The 17,762-nt window shown below is 38.5% G+C and overlaps 1 protein-coding gene and 1 long non-coding RNA gene across 7 annotated transcripts in view; one reads left to right on the top strand and one right to left on the bottom strand.

Annotated features, from left to right (window-relative positions):
* The window catches only part of LOC135114005 (uncharacterized), a 2,134-nt gene extending 1,144 nt beyond the window's left edge, over positions 1-990 (bottom strand). The window contains exon 1 of one of the 2 annotated variants that reach the window (XR_010275171.1): positions 918-990. This is a non-coding gene — a long non-coding RNA (uncharacterized LOC135114005). The remainder of the gene's footprint in view (positions 1-917) is intronic. The other variant, XR_010275172.1, reaches the window with a different exon arrangement.
* A 169-nt stretch (positions 991-1,159) lies between these two features.
* On the top strand, positions 1,160-17,034 carry LOC135114003 (proton myo-inositol cotransporter-like). Of its 5 annotated transcripts, none has more exons than XM_064029605.1 (15): positions 1,313-1,452; positions 5,388-5,506; positions 5,708-7,612; positions 7,732-7,887; positions 8,426-8,523; positions 8,651-8,779; positions 9,997-10,153; positions 10,481-10,576; positions 10,869-10,974; positions 12,221-12,324; positions 12,972-13,241; positions 13,401-13,509; positions 14,331-14,469; positions 14,975-15,127; positions 15,546-17,034. In XM_064029605.1, the coding sequence occupies exons 4-15, from the start codon at positions 7,769-7,771 to the stop codon at positions 15,704-15,706; spliced, it is 1,641 nt and encodes a 546-aa protein (XP_063885675.1). In that variant the 5' UTR covers positions 1,313-1,452; positions 5,388-5,506; positions 5,708-7,612; positions 7,732-7,768; the 3' UTR covers positions 15,707-17,034. The 5 variants fall into 5 exon arrangements, with proteins under 5 accessions (XP_063885674.1, XP_063885678.1, XP_063885673.1 ...); XM_064029607.1 differs by having other exon boundaries at positions 5,708-7,457; XM_064029604.1 differs by lacking the exon at positions 1,313-1,452 and adding an exon at positions 1,160-1,233 and having other exon boundaries at positions 5,708-7,887.
* The last annotated feature ends 728 nt before the right edge of the window (positions 17,035-17,762 follow it).

Below are 17,762 nucleotides of genomic sequence, written 5' to 3' on the forward strand. Positions count from 1 at the left end.
GTTAACTTGTAGCTTTAAATTACCTCCTTATATTTGACTCTATCGATGGCTTTTGTATAATATCCATGTTAGCTCCAAATTTTTCACCGTAACAAAAACGGTGTTAGTTACAAGCCGCAGTAAACTATCGATGGAACTAATATGGCAATTCTCGCGGATAATGTAGAGATGCTAGAATAAGAGAACAGTCGAAAGATTTCGGATGCTGAATGTGACACCGTAAGCGGGGTAACATATGTGCATATTCGATGAGTCAAACTTACGTGACTAATGAAAAAAAAAAAAAAAAAGCCAGGAGCCACAACCATAAGCTATCCTATTAAGTAAAAGCTTTAGAAGGCAAAAAATCAACATTATGTTTATAGAATGTAATTACTCACCTTGTCCTGGGATATATTGAAAGTAGTAAGATTTGCAACAAGAAGGAAAGGTGGATGTGAATAACAGATGCAGAAAAGCTTCACTATAAAATTTTCATGATCTATTTATTTTTAGATTTGCTGTCTGCATTCTGCACGCTTTCGCTCTTTCTTTAGCTAGCTGCACTTTTCTTCTTTTTATTATGCTGGATCTTACTTAAGCAAATTACTATTTTTTATATTTCTTTTGTTGATGAACTCACGAGTAAGAAATACTCAGCCATTTTTTTTACTATTGAAAATTCTTTCTATAAACCAACAATCGACTGTATTTTAGTTATAGTCTCTCTCTCTCTCTCTCTCTCTCTCTCTCTCTCTCTCTCTCTCTCTCTCTCTCTCTCTCTCTCTCTCTCTCTCTCTCTCTCTAAGTGTGTGTGTGTGTGTGTGTGTGTGTAGGCAAGTGAAACCTCACTCATTTTCACCCATTTGTTCCACAAGTGCATTAAAGCATAAGGATAAACTGAACTATAGATTAGCCAACAGGATGCTTTTACTTACATTTTTGGTAAAGTTGTTGATGTTACTGTCCTTCAGCTGTGTCACACGTATTAACTAGAGTAGTACAAGGGCGGAGGGCGAAAGCGCTGTGACCATGGGTAGCACAAAAATCGCAACTGCCAACACACAAGAGTATATGCAAAGACGTTGCATATCCTCTGAAGAATATGTACTTACATCCATGCCTCTCTCTCAATATATACGTATCCTCAAGTGAGTCCCACGATATGATCACGTGAAGCATCCCCGCCCACAGTCGCCACTCAGACATGTTATTGGCTGGAGGCTTGCTTCTGGTTCCCCTCCTCCTCGCTAAGTAAGCACTCTCCCCCAAGACATGTTCGAGGCCTTTCCACATGTTTGCGAACCTAAAGGGAAACAGAGATGTGAGCAAATATAGATAACCTGTTACCGGGACAACAACGGCTTACATCCCTCTTTCCCGAGAGCTGTTACGCATACTGACATTCAGCTCGCACCAGACACAGGTACCTACGAGTACAAGTGAAATATAGTGCCAGGAAATCTTCACAATGTAAGTAGATTGTGGACAATGTCGCAAAGCCGTTATACACATTGAGAAGAGAAGTTAAAATTTTTGTTTATATGATGTGGCTCGTGTGTATGATTTTTTTTCTTGGCCTACAGTTCCTAGCTGTTGTGCTGCAGCTTCTTTTATGCGCTTAGATGGTTGTCCCCTAAAACTTTTGTAAAGGCATAGATGGTCGGCCTCCGGTCGTGGTGGTGCGGGCAAGTTTTCAAGGTGACGTCTTAGCAGAGGGTCATGCCACCTGCCAGAGCTTCTCTTTGTACTCGCCGTGGAAAATAGGGTTGATAGGAAGCATGTGGGTATGCTGCTGCTACTCGGTGTTCGCTTGAAATATGGCCAGCTTCCGTCAGGATTCGAACTTCAGTCACCGAAATCACCATGTTCGTTTTCAATTAAGGCAACAGAGATTATAAGTGGCGTTCTCTTGGGTGTTATTGCGGATGCGGGATCCTTGTGGTTCTATTGCTAGAATCATGAAAACACTCTTAAAAAACCATTAACTGGAGAAGCCTGTTTAATTAGTCAATATACATGATACGTTGAAACGTTTACAATGAGAGTCATAGTCTACGTACAGCAGTGGTTCTTAACCTTTTCCCGTGTTCGCACACTTCGTCAAAGGTCAGTTTTCGTACGCCTGCCAGAATTAATTACTGTAATGTTTATCAATAACAAAACCATTGCAGTTTTTTTTTCATTTTTTATTAACGAAACTAGCAACAAAATCATGCGTCACAATAATTACGTGATTGCAAAAAAAAAAAAAATAATAAATAAAAAATAATAAATGCATTAATAAAAAAAAAAATAATTAAATTAGATAAATCAGTTATTTCTGCTGTTGTTGTGAAGTATTATGGGTGCCCACTAAACTCTGTGATTTTGTTGCTGATGACTTCTTTCTGTGATGGCATCAAATCTTGGTGTGTTGGTGGTGGGCGCTCCTGGCGTGGCGTGTTGGAGAGCCAGGCGAAACATTTGTTATGGCGCTGAAAAGACAACACCGTCATTGTTGTTGTTGTTGTTGTTGTTGTTGTTGTTGTTGTTGTTGTTGTTGTTGTTGTTGTTGTTATTATTATTATTATTATTATTATTATTATTATTATTATTATTATTACTATTATTATTATAACACCACCACCAACAACAACAACAACAATGACAACAACAACCACAACAACAATAACAAAATAGTAGTAGTAGTAGTAGTAGTAGTAGTAGTAGTAGTAGTAGTAGTAGTAGTAGCAGTAGTGGTAGCAGCAGTAATAGTAGTAGTAGTAGTAGTAGTAGTAGTAGTAGTAGTAGTAGTAATAATAATAATAATAATAATAATAATAATAATAATAATAATAATAATAATAATAATAATAATAATAAACTTATTCAATAAAACAAATGCTTGATATGTGTTAAGATAATTTATCATGAGAATCACTATCCATACCAATAGATTCTACATGTAAGAGGCAACGTAACCTGCATAGAAACTGTACTCATTATAATACTACGAGAGATATGGGTAATAATGATATAATATACTCGTAAATGCTTAAGCTGTAATTCACCATATGTCCTTCGAGATTATCGTTATCTTCTTGCTCTGCGTCTCAGTTACTAACTTCTCAGAATCTTGATATCTTTGTGTGTATATGAAGCATGCTATGTTCTTGGATTACATGATGTGTGTGTTTTTTTTCCCTGTTTTGTGTTTAGCGTCCGATAAAAAAAAAAAACTGAGATAAGAAACTAGGAAAAAGTACAAAATTAATTATTTGGCGGTGCGGGTAGAGAGACAAATTCCGAGGAGGCTGTGATGTAGGGGCGTTTTCGAGACTGAGGAAGCCCAAGCCAGAGAAGACACTCAAGACCGGGTGCAGCGTGCAATTTGGCCAGTCTGGTTGAGAAACAAGCAAGTGCTCATGTTACCAAGAACAAAATTACAGACCAACGAAGCCATTCCTCCTTCATGACCTTCACAATCTATCCTGTTGGTCTCATCTTGTCTTCCTCGCCAGTCTCAATGTGTACGCACGCAATATGCTGGATAGCTCCTCTCCTTATCAGCTATTATCACTAAGTGAGACAAGCACACCACACAATGTTTTGGCTTCTGATCCACAAGGCAGTTACAACACACATGACAGTTTTTTTTTTTTTTTTTCCTGAATTCCTCCTAAATACGTTTTACTTTACTTTATTCGAGTAACTCTTTGTTGGCTTATTTATCTTGATATTGAATTCACATAGCTGCCTACCTATAGAATAGATACCTATCTACCTTGCCACATACTTGTTTATCTATCTGTTAAAGCTAAATAGATCCAAGTGTTACAGCTCAGATAGAGAAAGTAAGAGATGCAGCACTGCGGAAGTGACTGAAACTCTATTTATTGGAAGATGGATAGATAGATAGGCTGGTAGACAGATAGATAAATAGATAGATAGGTAGACATATATAATCATTGGATAGATGAAGGGATATATAGATACATAAATAAATATCGATTGATAGAAAGGTAGATCTAAACCTAGAAATCTATCTATTTATTGATATTTATTTTGTCAATTCACCTATCCATTGATTATAACTATTTACCTATCTATCTATCTATCTATCTATCTATTTATCTATCTACCTACATACCTATATATCTATCTATACATATACCTATCTATCTATGAGTCTATCTATCTATCTATCAATCTACTCATCTACTGATTTATCTATTTATCTCCCAATATATAGACTTTCTTCAGTCTCTTAGTCACTTCCGCAATGTTGCATGCCTCACCGTCTCTCTCTGAACTTGCCAACTGCATGTCTCATTCTCCCCTCCCGCAGCCTTACTGCATGAAACTCTCTTCTCATTCTCACTCTTATTTTGTCCAACAGTATCTTCACTCTCATTCCTTTCATTGGAAAACTCTAGGACTCTGTTACTGTTTCTATTTTTTATCCTTTCCAGGACTTGAATGGTTTCAAAAGACGTGTATCAAGATCAAATTGGCCAACTTTTCAGTATCATCTAATGTACTTTTATTCTATTTTGTTTTATTATTTTATCTGATGTATTTCATTATTATTATTATTATTATTATTATTATTATTATTATTATTATTATTATTAGTAGTAGTAGTAGTAGTAGTAGTAGTAGTAGTAGTAGTAGTAGTAGTAGTAGTAGTTGTAGTAGTAGTAGTAGTAGTAGTAGTAGTAGTAGTAGCAGTAGTAGTAGTAGTAGTAGTAGCAGCATTATTACTATTGTTTTGTTTTATTTATTCATTTATTTATTCTATTTATTTATTTACTTATTTATTTTATTTTATCTATATTCCCTCTCTCTCTCTCTCTCTCTCTCTCTCTCTCTCTCTCTCTCTCTCTCTCTCTCTCTCTCTCTCTCTCTCTCTCTCTCTCTCTCTCTCTCTCTTTCTTTTGAGGATAGCATATTGAGCGGGTTTGTTTCTCTCATTTCTGTGCCCTTGATCAGATTATTTCACACGTTAAAACGAAGAAGAAAAAAAAAAAAGAAAACCACAGTGTTCAGCTGCTACATCGCTCGTCACAAGAATGAGAGACTATGCACTGTTTTTCATCCTTGGGTCGTCTCCCGTCCACCACTCAGCAGTAGTGCTTAGTACGTAACGTGTAGCTCTACCCATCCCCGCTACCACGATCAGTCGCCCAGCACTTCCACTTCATCGTCAAATTACAACTAAGTGAGTAACCAAAATGAACCCACATCCCAAGAACTAGAGAGGCTCCGAACGGCGTGCACATCGGCGAGAGAGGCTACCACACAGCACCTCATCTACCATACCACCCTGCCATCCAACAAGACTCCTACCTCCCACTATCTACCACTCACTGATGGAGTGCTGAATAGCCACGGCATGAATGTCCACTCACTCTTGTCGTTCACAGGAAAGCTGAGCTGTGCACCGCGGTCATCGCTGATGGAGCGGAGACTGACAGCAAAGACAGAGCGCTTCCACCAACACTGCCTGTCGCCAATGCTCGCTGAGAGTCACCACAATTCCACTGTAATTTCTAGATATCCCAAACCTTCTATAATATGTACTGCACTTTTATTTGTTTCTGAATGATATTACCATTTCTCATATATATATATATATATATATATATATATATATATATATATATATATATATATATATATATATATATATATATATATATATATATATATATATATATATATATCTTTTTTTTTTTCCCAACAGATCGCAAGTATCCCGTCACCTCAAACCACATCCCCGCCCGGCCACCCTGTTTCTCACCACCCAGATGACTGCCTGATCCTATTCTCCAACCGATTCATTCAACATCTCGCCATTATACAGCTATGTGTCTTTAGTCTAATCCCCTGTTTTCTCATTTCTATTACACTTCATGAGTCTCCCACAAATCTCTGTTAAAATCCGCATTTAAAAGATATCCAGATCCAGTGTCTGGTAGACGAGGTGTCTAACATCGTCACGCAGTCAGAAGGGCGAGTTCAAGGGTCAAGAAAAAAATCATAAATCAGACATATCAGCCTCGCCAGCACTGCCGTCACTTGCTGCTACCAATCAGTCAGCACCCCGTCAGTATTGTTCATGGTAATGTGACAGTATCATTTCATCAGAGACTGATGAAATAATCAGAAAGAGAAAATTAACTACAGGAAAAATAATAAGATAACCATCCTGTGCCAAAATGTTGAAACAACACCTTGTCTTGCACGTCCATTTATGTTTACAAATTTTCTTTTCTATAACGATGATGAGGATTTAAATAATGGCGTCGATAACAGGTTTTGCTTCGATTTTGAAGTTAAAACCTACATTTCTTCTTTTCACTTTCGGTAATTTCTTTTGATGATGCGATGGTGCGCGCATTCACTAACGAAGCAAAACCTTATGACATAATGGAAAAATATCGTTCGAGTTAGTTTAAGTGTTTTTCTCATACCTTCGTTTTCTGACAATGCTGAATAATGACACATGGAAAGATTAAAACTTCAGTTACAATGATAATAATAATAATAATAATAAAATTACTGTGGCAACACACTCAAAACTATTAAACCACACGAAGAATGCGAAAAAGTATGCATGGTGGCCAGTGAACCTGAGCAACCTGAGCAATCACACCTAACATACAACAAACTCCGTGCAAGGTCAAGATTAATAGAGAGATATGATAGGCAAGTAGGATATGTTCCCAGCCTTGTATCCTTACCATCTTCTTACCGCACCTTCGACATAAAAGCATGGGCACAGCCTCGCTACAGTAGGATAGTAAGCTCTGTCTATGAATTTCACACTCACCCATGTAATTTACAAGTAACACTGACCACAGTGGCGCCAAACTCAGTCCTGACACATTAAATTCTGCTTTAACGACAAGACCAAGGAACACATTTTCTTCCTTATCTGTTTACATAGACTGGGTGAGATGTGATGTTAATCCTGCGAATTTACTGTACACTTTAGTAACTACGTTTCAGTGTTGTCATTTCTACATCAGGTCTAGAAAAAAAAAAAAAAAATACCATAGTATAGGTTTCCATGGATACGAGAGGAGGCTATAATCAGGACCGCCCCTCCTTAAACGCAGAACACGCGCTTCATTTTCCATAGGGCGCCACATTTTGCGCGAGGGGACGCATTTGCGCATATGCGCAACGGATGTGCATGTGCGCTACCGTGGGGTGCGCTTAGAGGGGGCTTCCAAATAAAATTTCGCTTAGGGCCCCAACTTGGTCAGAGGCGACCTTGGATATAATCAACATTTTTGTTTAGCTGTCTTTTTGTCTTTCTAAACACACACACACACACACACACACACACACACACACACACACACACACACACTGTTCGTCCGATATGGCCTCAATTTGCCTTTCAGATTGACATAGTATTTCAGTGATAGCGATCTCCATCACCATAAGTGAGAGTTGCAGCGTTGGACCCCAGTGTTGAGTGAGAGGTGTGTGGTTACTGTCGTACATTTGTGGCGGTGTACATGTGCAGTGGGTACTGTTGCAAGGCAGCATTCTATCGTGGTTTCAAACTTCCTGATAGACGCTGTTCATGGGCAATATTAGCTTGTCAGGCAGACTTCATGTTGTGAAGATTTAGAAGGTGAGCTGTGGATTCCATACATGAAATTACATTTTCTAGAAACCAAACCACGATTTGTAAATATCATAACTAGGCGTTACTTGCGTCACACACACTTAGTCACTTCATTGCCTTCGTAGGCCTCACATTTCTTCCAGGTCAACATTTCTCTGAGTAATGGCTGAGAAAAGCGGCATCAACGCCCACTTAGTGGTGACAGGGTTGTTGGCGTCCATTTGCGGTTTCGTGTCCAGCTATGAGACCGTTGTGTTCGCCGCCTGCCTCCTCTACATCAGGTATGATAGAGAAAGTCTACACAGCCGTGTATTCATTTAGGTGTAGTTTTACCTCGTTGGATGATCAGCATTCACTTGTCCCCTTCGTTCTAGGGTGATTTTGCGATTCAGCACGTTAAGTTTTTTTCCATGCTTTATTCATCTTTTATAACTGAATGTATTCAGTATGACTGCGAGTCGGACAAAAAATACTACAAATGCAAAAATTGGCACACTGCCTAAATACTCGTATTTGTTTAATAAATTGATACTTTAGAATAAAATGAGATAATATCCTAAAGAAATATGACTGGAAAACTATGTAATGGGTCAAGGTAATCATAATAATCCAGACCAGTGTCCTCATGCTTGGAAAGATTATGATATATTTTGTAGATGTATAGTATATTTACAAATCTCCGCTAATATCATTCTGACACTACTATTGCACGACGCCTTGTGTTTGTGTTGCTGAGTGTTATTCACCATGGGTCATTCAATCAGAGGAGGAAAAGTCTGGGTAGGATTTCGAGCCCAACCCGTGTCATGTGTTCGGCAGGGAGGAGCTCTGCTTGTCGACCAAATGGATTCAGATCGTGGCCAGCATCATGTATGTCACCGGCATCCTTGGCAACCTGGCGGCGGGTCAGGTGGCAGGTGAGGATTTGCTGCATGTCTCGTTCTTGTATACTCTAACCTGCATTACTGAGCCGTCATTTTGCTAACACAATTGTCCATACAATATTGTTTTTATATCTGCAGCATGCATCGCTCGTGATTTCAGATTTGCTGGGTCGGAAGTTCGTGATCATGTCGTCGAGTGTTTCCCACATCATCGGAGCCTTGGTAGTGGCCTCGTCCTACACTCGGACACAAATTATGGTGGGAAGGCTCTTCACTGGACTGAGTTTAGGTCAGTTTTCTCTCCTGTTTCTGCATAATGGGCAGTTGTACAATTCTATTAATTTATTTATAGTTATTTTTGGCTCAGTTTCTAGAAGCGTAAATATATTTCTTTGATGTTATGTTAGTACACAAATAATTATCTTAACTGAGATCAAGACCAATAACTGCAAGAAAGCGCAACAAGAGAGAGAGAGAGAGAGAGAGAGAGAGAGAGAGAGAGAGAGAGAGAGAGAGAGAGAGAGAGAGAGAGAGAGAGAGAGAGATCCTTACTATTCCGAACTCTAAGTGATTCACGTGTTATCATTATTGAATGCAAGTGTCGGAAATATGAAGATAAGAATAAAGAAATGCAACGGTACAAAAGGAATTGAAGGAAGAGAACGTTTCTTGCCAGTTAAACTCCGTCAAGCACCATAACTCCAAGGACAAAAGATGATGAGGGGCTGCGTGATTGTCGTGTGGCATATCATTTCTATCTAGATGAAAACTGGGGCAATGGTCCGTACAGAGGAATGCCGTTCTTAATGCAATCAGGTCATACCGAGGCACACTAACCCTTGGAGCAGTACTTGTATGGAGAACTGCCAGGTCATCGAACCCACTGTGACATACTATAGTCGCGGTCATGAAGACTGAAGGTTGCACTGTCGTGTTTCGGCAGCCTTTTAGGAATACTTGTCACCTTTAGATATATGTACCGGCGGTGTTAATTGTTTCATAATTTCAAACTCAAACTTAATTGTATGTATCAGTATTCGCAATTACTGCTTGATTTGATTGTGATAAATATTCTTAAGCTTACCGCATGCACGGTTTCGGATTCAGTGTTGATGGGTGGGTTGCCAAAGTAAGATGATACATCCTTCAGTCTCCGTGACCGCAACTATAGTTTGAAACATAAGCTCAGCATTCTCTTTTAATGTCCGCGTCTCTTGTATAATGCACATACATGTATGGTCATATTTGAGCTTTACCTATATAAAAAAAAAAAAAAATGAGGAAGGGCCAGAGTTACGTTGATATTAAGCAGGACTAAACTGACAAATTTTCAGATGTAACATGTAGTGCTTCTGTCCCTGTGTGATGATAAAGAACTCTTTATCCTTTATTTATCTTCATGTTCGTGACAGTAGTTATTAAAAGATTAACAGCACATAATTATTACTTATTCTCAAGAAACACACACACACACACACACACACTCTAACAAGATCCCTGCGGCAGGACTGTCTAGCATGTGTGCGCCAATATATCTGAGCGAGATATCGGTGACGGCAGTGAGAGGACACATCACCTTGCTCTACTACTTCTTCTATGGCGTCGGCTTTGCAGTAGGAACACTGGTTGGTGGCGGCTTCGCTACCGTCACCAAGGGCTGGAGGTACTGTTCTCTTCACATCTCCCTTCCATTCATCTGTCCTTGTGCCTGATTTTTATTTATTTATTATTTTTTTTTTCACATTCTCCTCCCCAGTTTCCAATATATCTTTGTATGCACTTCAAATGTGACACCATAACGAGAACAAGAACTTTTTTACTTTTTTTTTATTACCGGAATATGCTATTTGGGATATCCATATATTTGAATACATTAACAACAGTTGGCGAATAAATATATGCAGATAAATATATATACAACATTCGGTTGATATTTACAAAGCTACGCGCTTAAAAATAGCACTTGAGTCTGAAATGAAGTGCCCTTCAGGTATATGGCAGCGATTGGGAGCTTCTTGTCCTTGGTGCAGTTCATCTTCTTCTTCTTTGCTCCTGAGAGTCCCCGGTGGCTGATCTCCAAGGGCAGGTAGTAGCTCGTCTCTGTCATGTGAGAGGTGGAGGGACATGTGAATGATGTAGCAGGCGTAGATTAACAAGCTGAGGCAGCAATCTATATACTCGTACGTAGTATTTGGGAGAATTTTTAAATAAAAGGCAATGTATATAAAAAAAAAAAATATTTTGCATTATGAAGTGCAAAGGAGAGAGAGAGAGAGAGAGAGAGAGAGAGAGAGAGAGAGAGAGAGAGAGAGAGAGAGAGAGAGAGTTGTAAATCAGTGCTGGGAAAAGAAATGCAGTGACGAGAGTTTGCCTTCCAGAGTGAGGGAAGGCAGAGGGGCACTACTCTCCCTTCGGTCGGAGGATTACCCCTCTTCAGCCGAACTGGATGCCATTAAGGCTGATGTCAACGACAACGCCGGGAAGGTGGACAGAAATGGTTTCCATAAATGTCTTGTGATATATATATATATATATATATATATATATATATATATATATATATATATATATATATATATATATATATATATATATATATATATATATATATATATATATATATATATAGCCTAACTCCGCAGAAATTGAACAGATAATGCGGAGAAGCCACAGAACGCTCGACTTCTGATTTTTTATTATCTCAGAATAGGGTATGGTAAAATCTTGAGTTGTACAGTGATACTCAACTACCCTCCTTCCTCTACACTTAGACTGTCCATCACTAAAAATATCAACTTTAAATTTAACTTCTCTTGCTAAAAACAGCTGTCACGAAGTTAGGTGTTTGGTGTCGACTCTGCCAATAATTTTCTTCCTCGTAGTTGCTTACTTTAAACCAGTGGCTCCCAACTTTTTCTAAGTTCATGCACCATTCAGGGAGGTTTTTTTTTAAGAAATTCTTGTACCCTAGCACCAAGAGCAATTAATTATCAAATCTTTACGCTGATGTATGGATAAGTGGATGGGTGGATGGATTGATATGTGGATGGAAAGGTGAGTGTGTGGATGATTAGATAGATGGATGGATGGATGAATGAGTTATAGGTAGGTGTGAAGGTAGATGGGTGGATGGGGGGTGTCAGTGAGTGGATAGGTGGATGAGAGGGTGAATGATTGTGTGGATAGGTGGATGGATGAGTGGATGGGTTGGTGGGTGGGTAAATACTAAGTGGATAAGTGAATGGCTGGGTGAGTGAATGGGTGGATGAATGGATCGATCGATGGGAGTCACTGGTTGGATAGATGGGTGGGTCAGTGGATTTGGGGGTGGTTGTGTGGTTGAATAGCTAGGTAGATGGGTGGAAGTGGTTGAGGAAGTAGTGGATGGCTTGGTAAACATTATATTAGTGTGAGCGGATCCACATGCTGCCTTAACGAAACCAGTAGTCCAGACATTTGAGTTTAGAGAGATTTTGGGAACCAAGTGGTTTGGGTACCAAGTGTCTCGAGTACCAAAGTATCAAACCTCCTGAGGCCTATTTAGACTCAGATCTGTCTTGAGGATCATCTGACCTTGAGATATGAACTTACCAACACTTTCAGACCCTGGCACATGATGACACCCTCCATCACCACCATCATCATCATCATAATACCCCTGTTTATCTACCAGCCAGTTTCTTTTGATACATTATACTATTACTCATATCTTCGTTTGTGTGCCGTCCAGGGAGGCTTAGTGCAAGTCTTCAAGTCGCCACCAGTGCGTCGGGCGCTGCTCGTGGGCAGCCTTCTCCACATGTCTCAAGCCTTAACAGCTTTCTTCACTATAATGTGAGTTCCAGCCACCTTTCCCCTGTGAGATATAGGGCCACACACACACACACACACACACACACACACACACACACACACACACACAGCTCACTAGTACGGTGGTATTGCTGTTTTCCCTGGCTCTCACCTGACAGGCCACAGTTGCGTTGTGCTCAATACGCTAACAATTTTTCACTGATGAGCGAGCAGTTCCAGTCCTCCCTGAGAAAGAGGATGTGGTGGTGTGGGAAAGGTCTCACCAGTAAATTAGAGTACCATAAGTTCTTAGCTTTCCTCAGGAAGGTATAACTGGCGGTCAGGAATCCAGCAGATTCTCGAGACCGGGTTGAATTACACACGCACACGTGTATGTATATGTATGTATGTTTAAATGCTTGTATGTATGTGTGTATGTTTAGATGCAGGAGCATTTCGGTCTTATCAGTATGCTTGATCTTTTTAGTGTTAAGTAATGATGCAGTTGTTTGCTTAATTTTATATCGAATTTTCTTTGAGGAAATGTCATTGCGTTTCATTTGCAATACAGTAAAGCAAATTGGGTAATGAAAGCAGTGTTTATTGCAATAAGAGCACTCTTTGAAAGACTCTGCGCGAAATTCCTCCTACGCGAAACTGATGGCGCTGTTATTCCTGTGGGTGAACAGAGTGTACAGTGCCACCCTCGTCACAATGACCGGGATAGCGGACCGAACGAATGCCATGTGGATAGTGACGGGCATGGTTGGTGCAGCCTTGGTCGGATTGGCAGTGGGGCTTGGGCTGGTGGAGCGAGTGGGTCGTCGTGCTCTTGTGCTGACTTCTCTGATGGGCGTCACCACATCTTTCCTGTTCGTGGCCATCGTCTTCACCCTGATACACGTGCATAGCCCTGCCGTCGAGCTCCCCCCTGTAGACCCGGAGTGTGATGCCCAAACGTACGTGAGTTAGTAGTGTGTGTGTGTGTGTGTGTGTGTGTGTGTGTGTGTGTGTGTGTGTGTGTGTCATGCTGTGGTAATCTTAAACTCCTGAGGCATAAGTGATACTCTTCAAGATATCCTAACATTTTTAAGCTGAAGTGCTATTGTTACTTTCAGGTGCGCAGAATGCACATTCAACGGCAAATGCGGCTACTGTTTCAGCGGCGGACAGGGCAATCCTGAAGACGCTGCGTGTGTACTGGCCGACTCCGATGACTACTATAACGTTAGTGGACATAACTATTCTGAATCGTCTCCGCAAGTTTTCTCACCGCCTCCCCCCCCCCTCAAAAGCTCTCTACATGGATCTTGTTTGTCTATGTATGGAGTACACTTCAAATGTATTGGAGGGTTTCACTCATACCGCTCTTCTACGAGCGACAGGGTGAAATCAAAAGAATTTCGTCTTATGAACTCCTTTCCTCTACCTGACTCTTTTCAGCCTCTCTCTTATCCTCGCAATGTTGTATCTCTTGTCATTTTATACTGCTTTAACTGTTCTGATCTTGTTAACTGCATGCCTTCCGATCTACAGAGGCTTCGCTGCACAAGGTTTTATACTTCATCTCACCCTTGTTGTGTCCATCTTTCTAATGCAAGAATTAACCAGAATTCACAATCATTCATCTCTTTTCTGGTAAACTCTGGAACTCCCTGCCTGTTTCTGTATCTCTTCCTTCCTATGACTTGAACTCTTTCAAGAGGAAAGTTTCAAGATACTTATTCTCTAAATTTTGATAAGCCTTTTAACCTTGCTTTTGGGGACAGGCACTCTAGTTATGAAACTAAATATATATATATATATATATATATATATATATATATATATATATATATATATATATATATATATATATATATATATATATATATATATATATATATATATATATATATATATATATATATATATATATATATATATATATATATATATATATATATATATATATATATATATATGGTGTATGTGTGTGTGTGTGTGTGTGTGTGTGTGTGTTGTGTGTGTGTTTTACTAAAAAACTGTCGTATCTGACTCACACTCAGACCGCCTTGTCCGGGCCCTGCTCCAACGTTACGCTGCTAGACGATAAGGTGTACACCTTCGCATACAAGTGGTGTCCTTATCCCAATGCATGGCTCACCATCTTCGGCCTCTCTTTCTTCCTCTTCTTCTATTTTATAGGTAATATTTGCTGATATATACTTCCTGGTGTATATGAAATAACTGGTAAGCAAAAGTAGAGTTTATTCAATGACATCTAACTCAGCATGGGACAGCTCGCATTAACAGTTCACAAGATACGTGTGTGTTCGTAAGTTCGAGGAACTAAATCAAGTAATCCTGATCGAAAAAGTGGATTTATCTTAGTGTGTGTATGTGTGTATACGTGTGTGTGTATACACACACACACACACACACACACACACACACACACACACACACACACCACAGGTGACGTATTGCTTCTTTCCTTTCTTTCCCCGCTGCCCCGCGGCTTCGTATAATCTCGCCTAGGCGCAGAAAAAAAAAATCAGTAATTTATAGAATCTGTCTTTAAAACTTACCCTTACAACATTAGCTACTCGATGCTCATGAATTTATTTTTTTATTTTTAAATGAACATGGCTTACTTCTTACCACTGATTCATAGAAGAGAGTGAAGAAAACTTCTGGTCTCGTTCGGCAGGGATTGGACCCTTGACGTGGACCATCAATGCTGAAATTTTCCCCGGGTGGGCTCGCTCCCTGTGCGCGAGTCTTACCAACAGCGTCAACTGGACGGTCTGCCTGTCCCTGAGCCTCGTCTTCCTCACCCTCATGGAACGTATCTTCAAACACGGTCAGCTCACGAAAAAAAAAAAAAAAAAAATTATTATATAAATAAACGCATAAACATTAATATAGATATACAGGTAGAAATATTATATATATATATATATATATATATATATATATATATATATATATATATATATATATATATATATATATATATATATATATATATATATATATATATATATATATATATATATATATATATATATATATATATATATATATATATATATATATATATATATATATATATATATATATATATATAACGTGAGCGCACGTGCGCGTGCGATTTTTTATTTTTGTTAATGTGCATTATTATTATCATTGTTGTTGTTGTTGTTGTTGTTGTTGTTGTTGTTGTTGTTGTTGTTGTTGTTATTACTATTATTATTACTTTCATTGTTTTGTGTTTACAGGAGTGTTTTACATTCTGACGGGCATTAACTTCGTGTTTCTCGTGGTGTTTTTCTTTATTCTGCCGGAGACGAGGGGGGTCAGCCTGGAGGACATGGAGACACTCTTCAGCATGCCTCTTGGAACAGTCAGATTGAAGAAGAGCCAAGTTTCACCTACGTAAGTGATCTCGCCATCGAATCGAGGAGGGTTTGCGTTCATTATTTTATACGGCAGTGATCAATAATCGAATTACATGCCACACTTACTTCCACTGTGTGAGGCGTTTATTCCTCAATCTCAAGTCCTTTGATCAATTGTCATGTTTTGCTATTAGATTGTCAGAGGACTTGAGTTTGAAAGAAAACATAAAAACTAGTGAATGCAGAAAATAATTCGACTTCTGACTACTAGTGAACATGTGATGATAAGTAAACCCGAAAACATTCTGGTCATGGATAAAAGACGCATGTTATCAACTAATGTTATGAATAAATCTGAAAATACATGATGGCGAATTCGGTCGATAAAATGAACGATGAATACGAGACCAAAAGATGAAAAAGGATGGATCAATGGAACAAAAACCGTCTCCTTGAATCAGAATAGACTAGTTAAGATAAATGGATAAAAAAAATAAAATAAAAAAAAAAGTGAGAGGATTAAGAACATGACAGGAAAACAAAGGAAGCTCCAAGAATCCGGCAGGCCTACACATGGCAGTCCCTATACGAAACATACCCGCCTATTTCCCTCTATCATCCTCAGCCATAAATTATAGCCAATGGTTCACACTCGTTGGCATTCCACTGGTGAGGCAGGGAAGGGGTTCAGACGGATGGGTTCATGTTTTGGTATTATTTATATATGTTTTACTGTGTGATCATTAGTCATTTTTTTTTTAACTATTTGTGTTCTCTCTATAACTTATTTATTTATGAACTTATTTTGTTGATGTTGTTGTTGTTATTATTATTGTTATTATTATTATTATTATTATTATTATTATTATTTAATTTATTTAATTAATTAATTTATCTATTTATTTATTCATCTATCTATTCTTTCTTTTTTTTGTGTATGTGTGTGTGTGAGTGTGTGTGAAAATATCCTGCAATTAATCTTTTATTGCACTTACATTACATACTTGTATATAATTGTCACCTTCAAAAGATGCATCAGTTTATCTGAGAGTTTTATTTTAAATAAGTAACAAGTTTTTACATACTCCTATGATTGTATTGGTATGGAACAACTGAAAACTCCTTTGCTTTGTGGGAAAGTGGGTGGGAGTGTTAAGTACACAGGGGCGCAGTGACGCAAAATTTAACATTTCTCCAAGGCAGGTATTAATTACTGAGATTTGGCTTGTAATGATTGTTTTCGTAAATGGCATAGAAAGTCGTGATGCGAATTAATGAGTGGGTACTAGAGTCACCATGCACCATATTGAATATAAGTCTTGTGTTGTGTTATATTAAACAGCTGAAATAATTATATTATGTGCCTTGCTCTGTACGTGTGACTGTCCCCAATGCAAATATTGAAAGCAGAGAGGTGCGCCAGATCAAAGCAACGATCTCTTATTCTTTTCTTGCTAGAAATTTTTAAGTGCTCGCCTGCAGGAACAGTAAGTCATTTCTTCCTTGCTTTTATCTAACTTTTACTACTACTACTACTACTACTACTACTACTACTACTACTACTACTACTACTACTACTACTACTACTACTACTACTACTACTACTACTGCTGCTGCTACTACTACTACTACTACTACTACTACTACTATTATTATTATTATTATTATTATTATTATTATTATTATTATTATTAATTAGCTAATTACTTAATTTACTTATTAATTTACGAAGGAATCTTAGACAGTATCTTCGAGCTACTTTTAAGAGACTCTAATGGATTTCAGAGGGGTTTTCAGTGATGTTTTCATAATTTGCACACATGCTCTATAATGTACACATACCTACACATGTTTGCTGACATGTTTGATAACCATATCTTACTGCATACCACTAATATCATTGGGAACATCTAAATGAAATTAAGTCCATGAAACTTGGCTTCCATTTGTTCTCCCACATCCGGTGGAGTAGTAGTAGTAGTAGTAGTAGTAGTAGTAGTAGTAGTAGCAGCAGCAACAACAGCAGCGGAAGTAGTAGTAACAGCACCAGCAACAGTAGTAGTTGTAGTAGTAGTAGTAGTAGTAGTAGCACAAGTA

This window comes from Scylla paramamosain, chromosome 27 (genome assembly GCF_035594125.1).
Source record: "Scylla paramamosain isolate STU-SP2022 chromosome 27, ASM3559412v1, whole genome shotgun sequence".
NCBI lineage: Eukaryota > Metazoa > Arthropoda > Malacostraca > Decapoda > Portunidae > Scylla > Scylla paramamosain.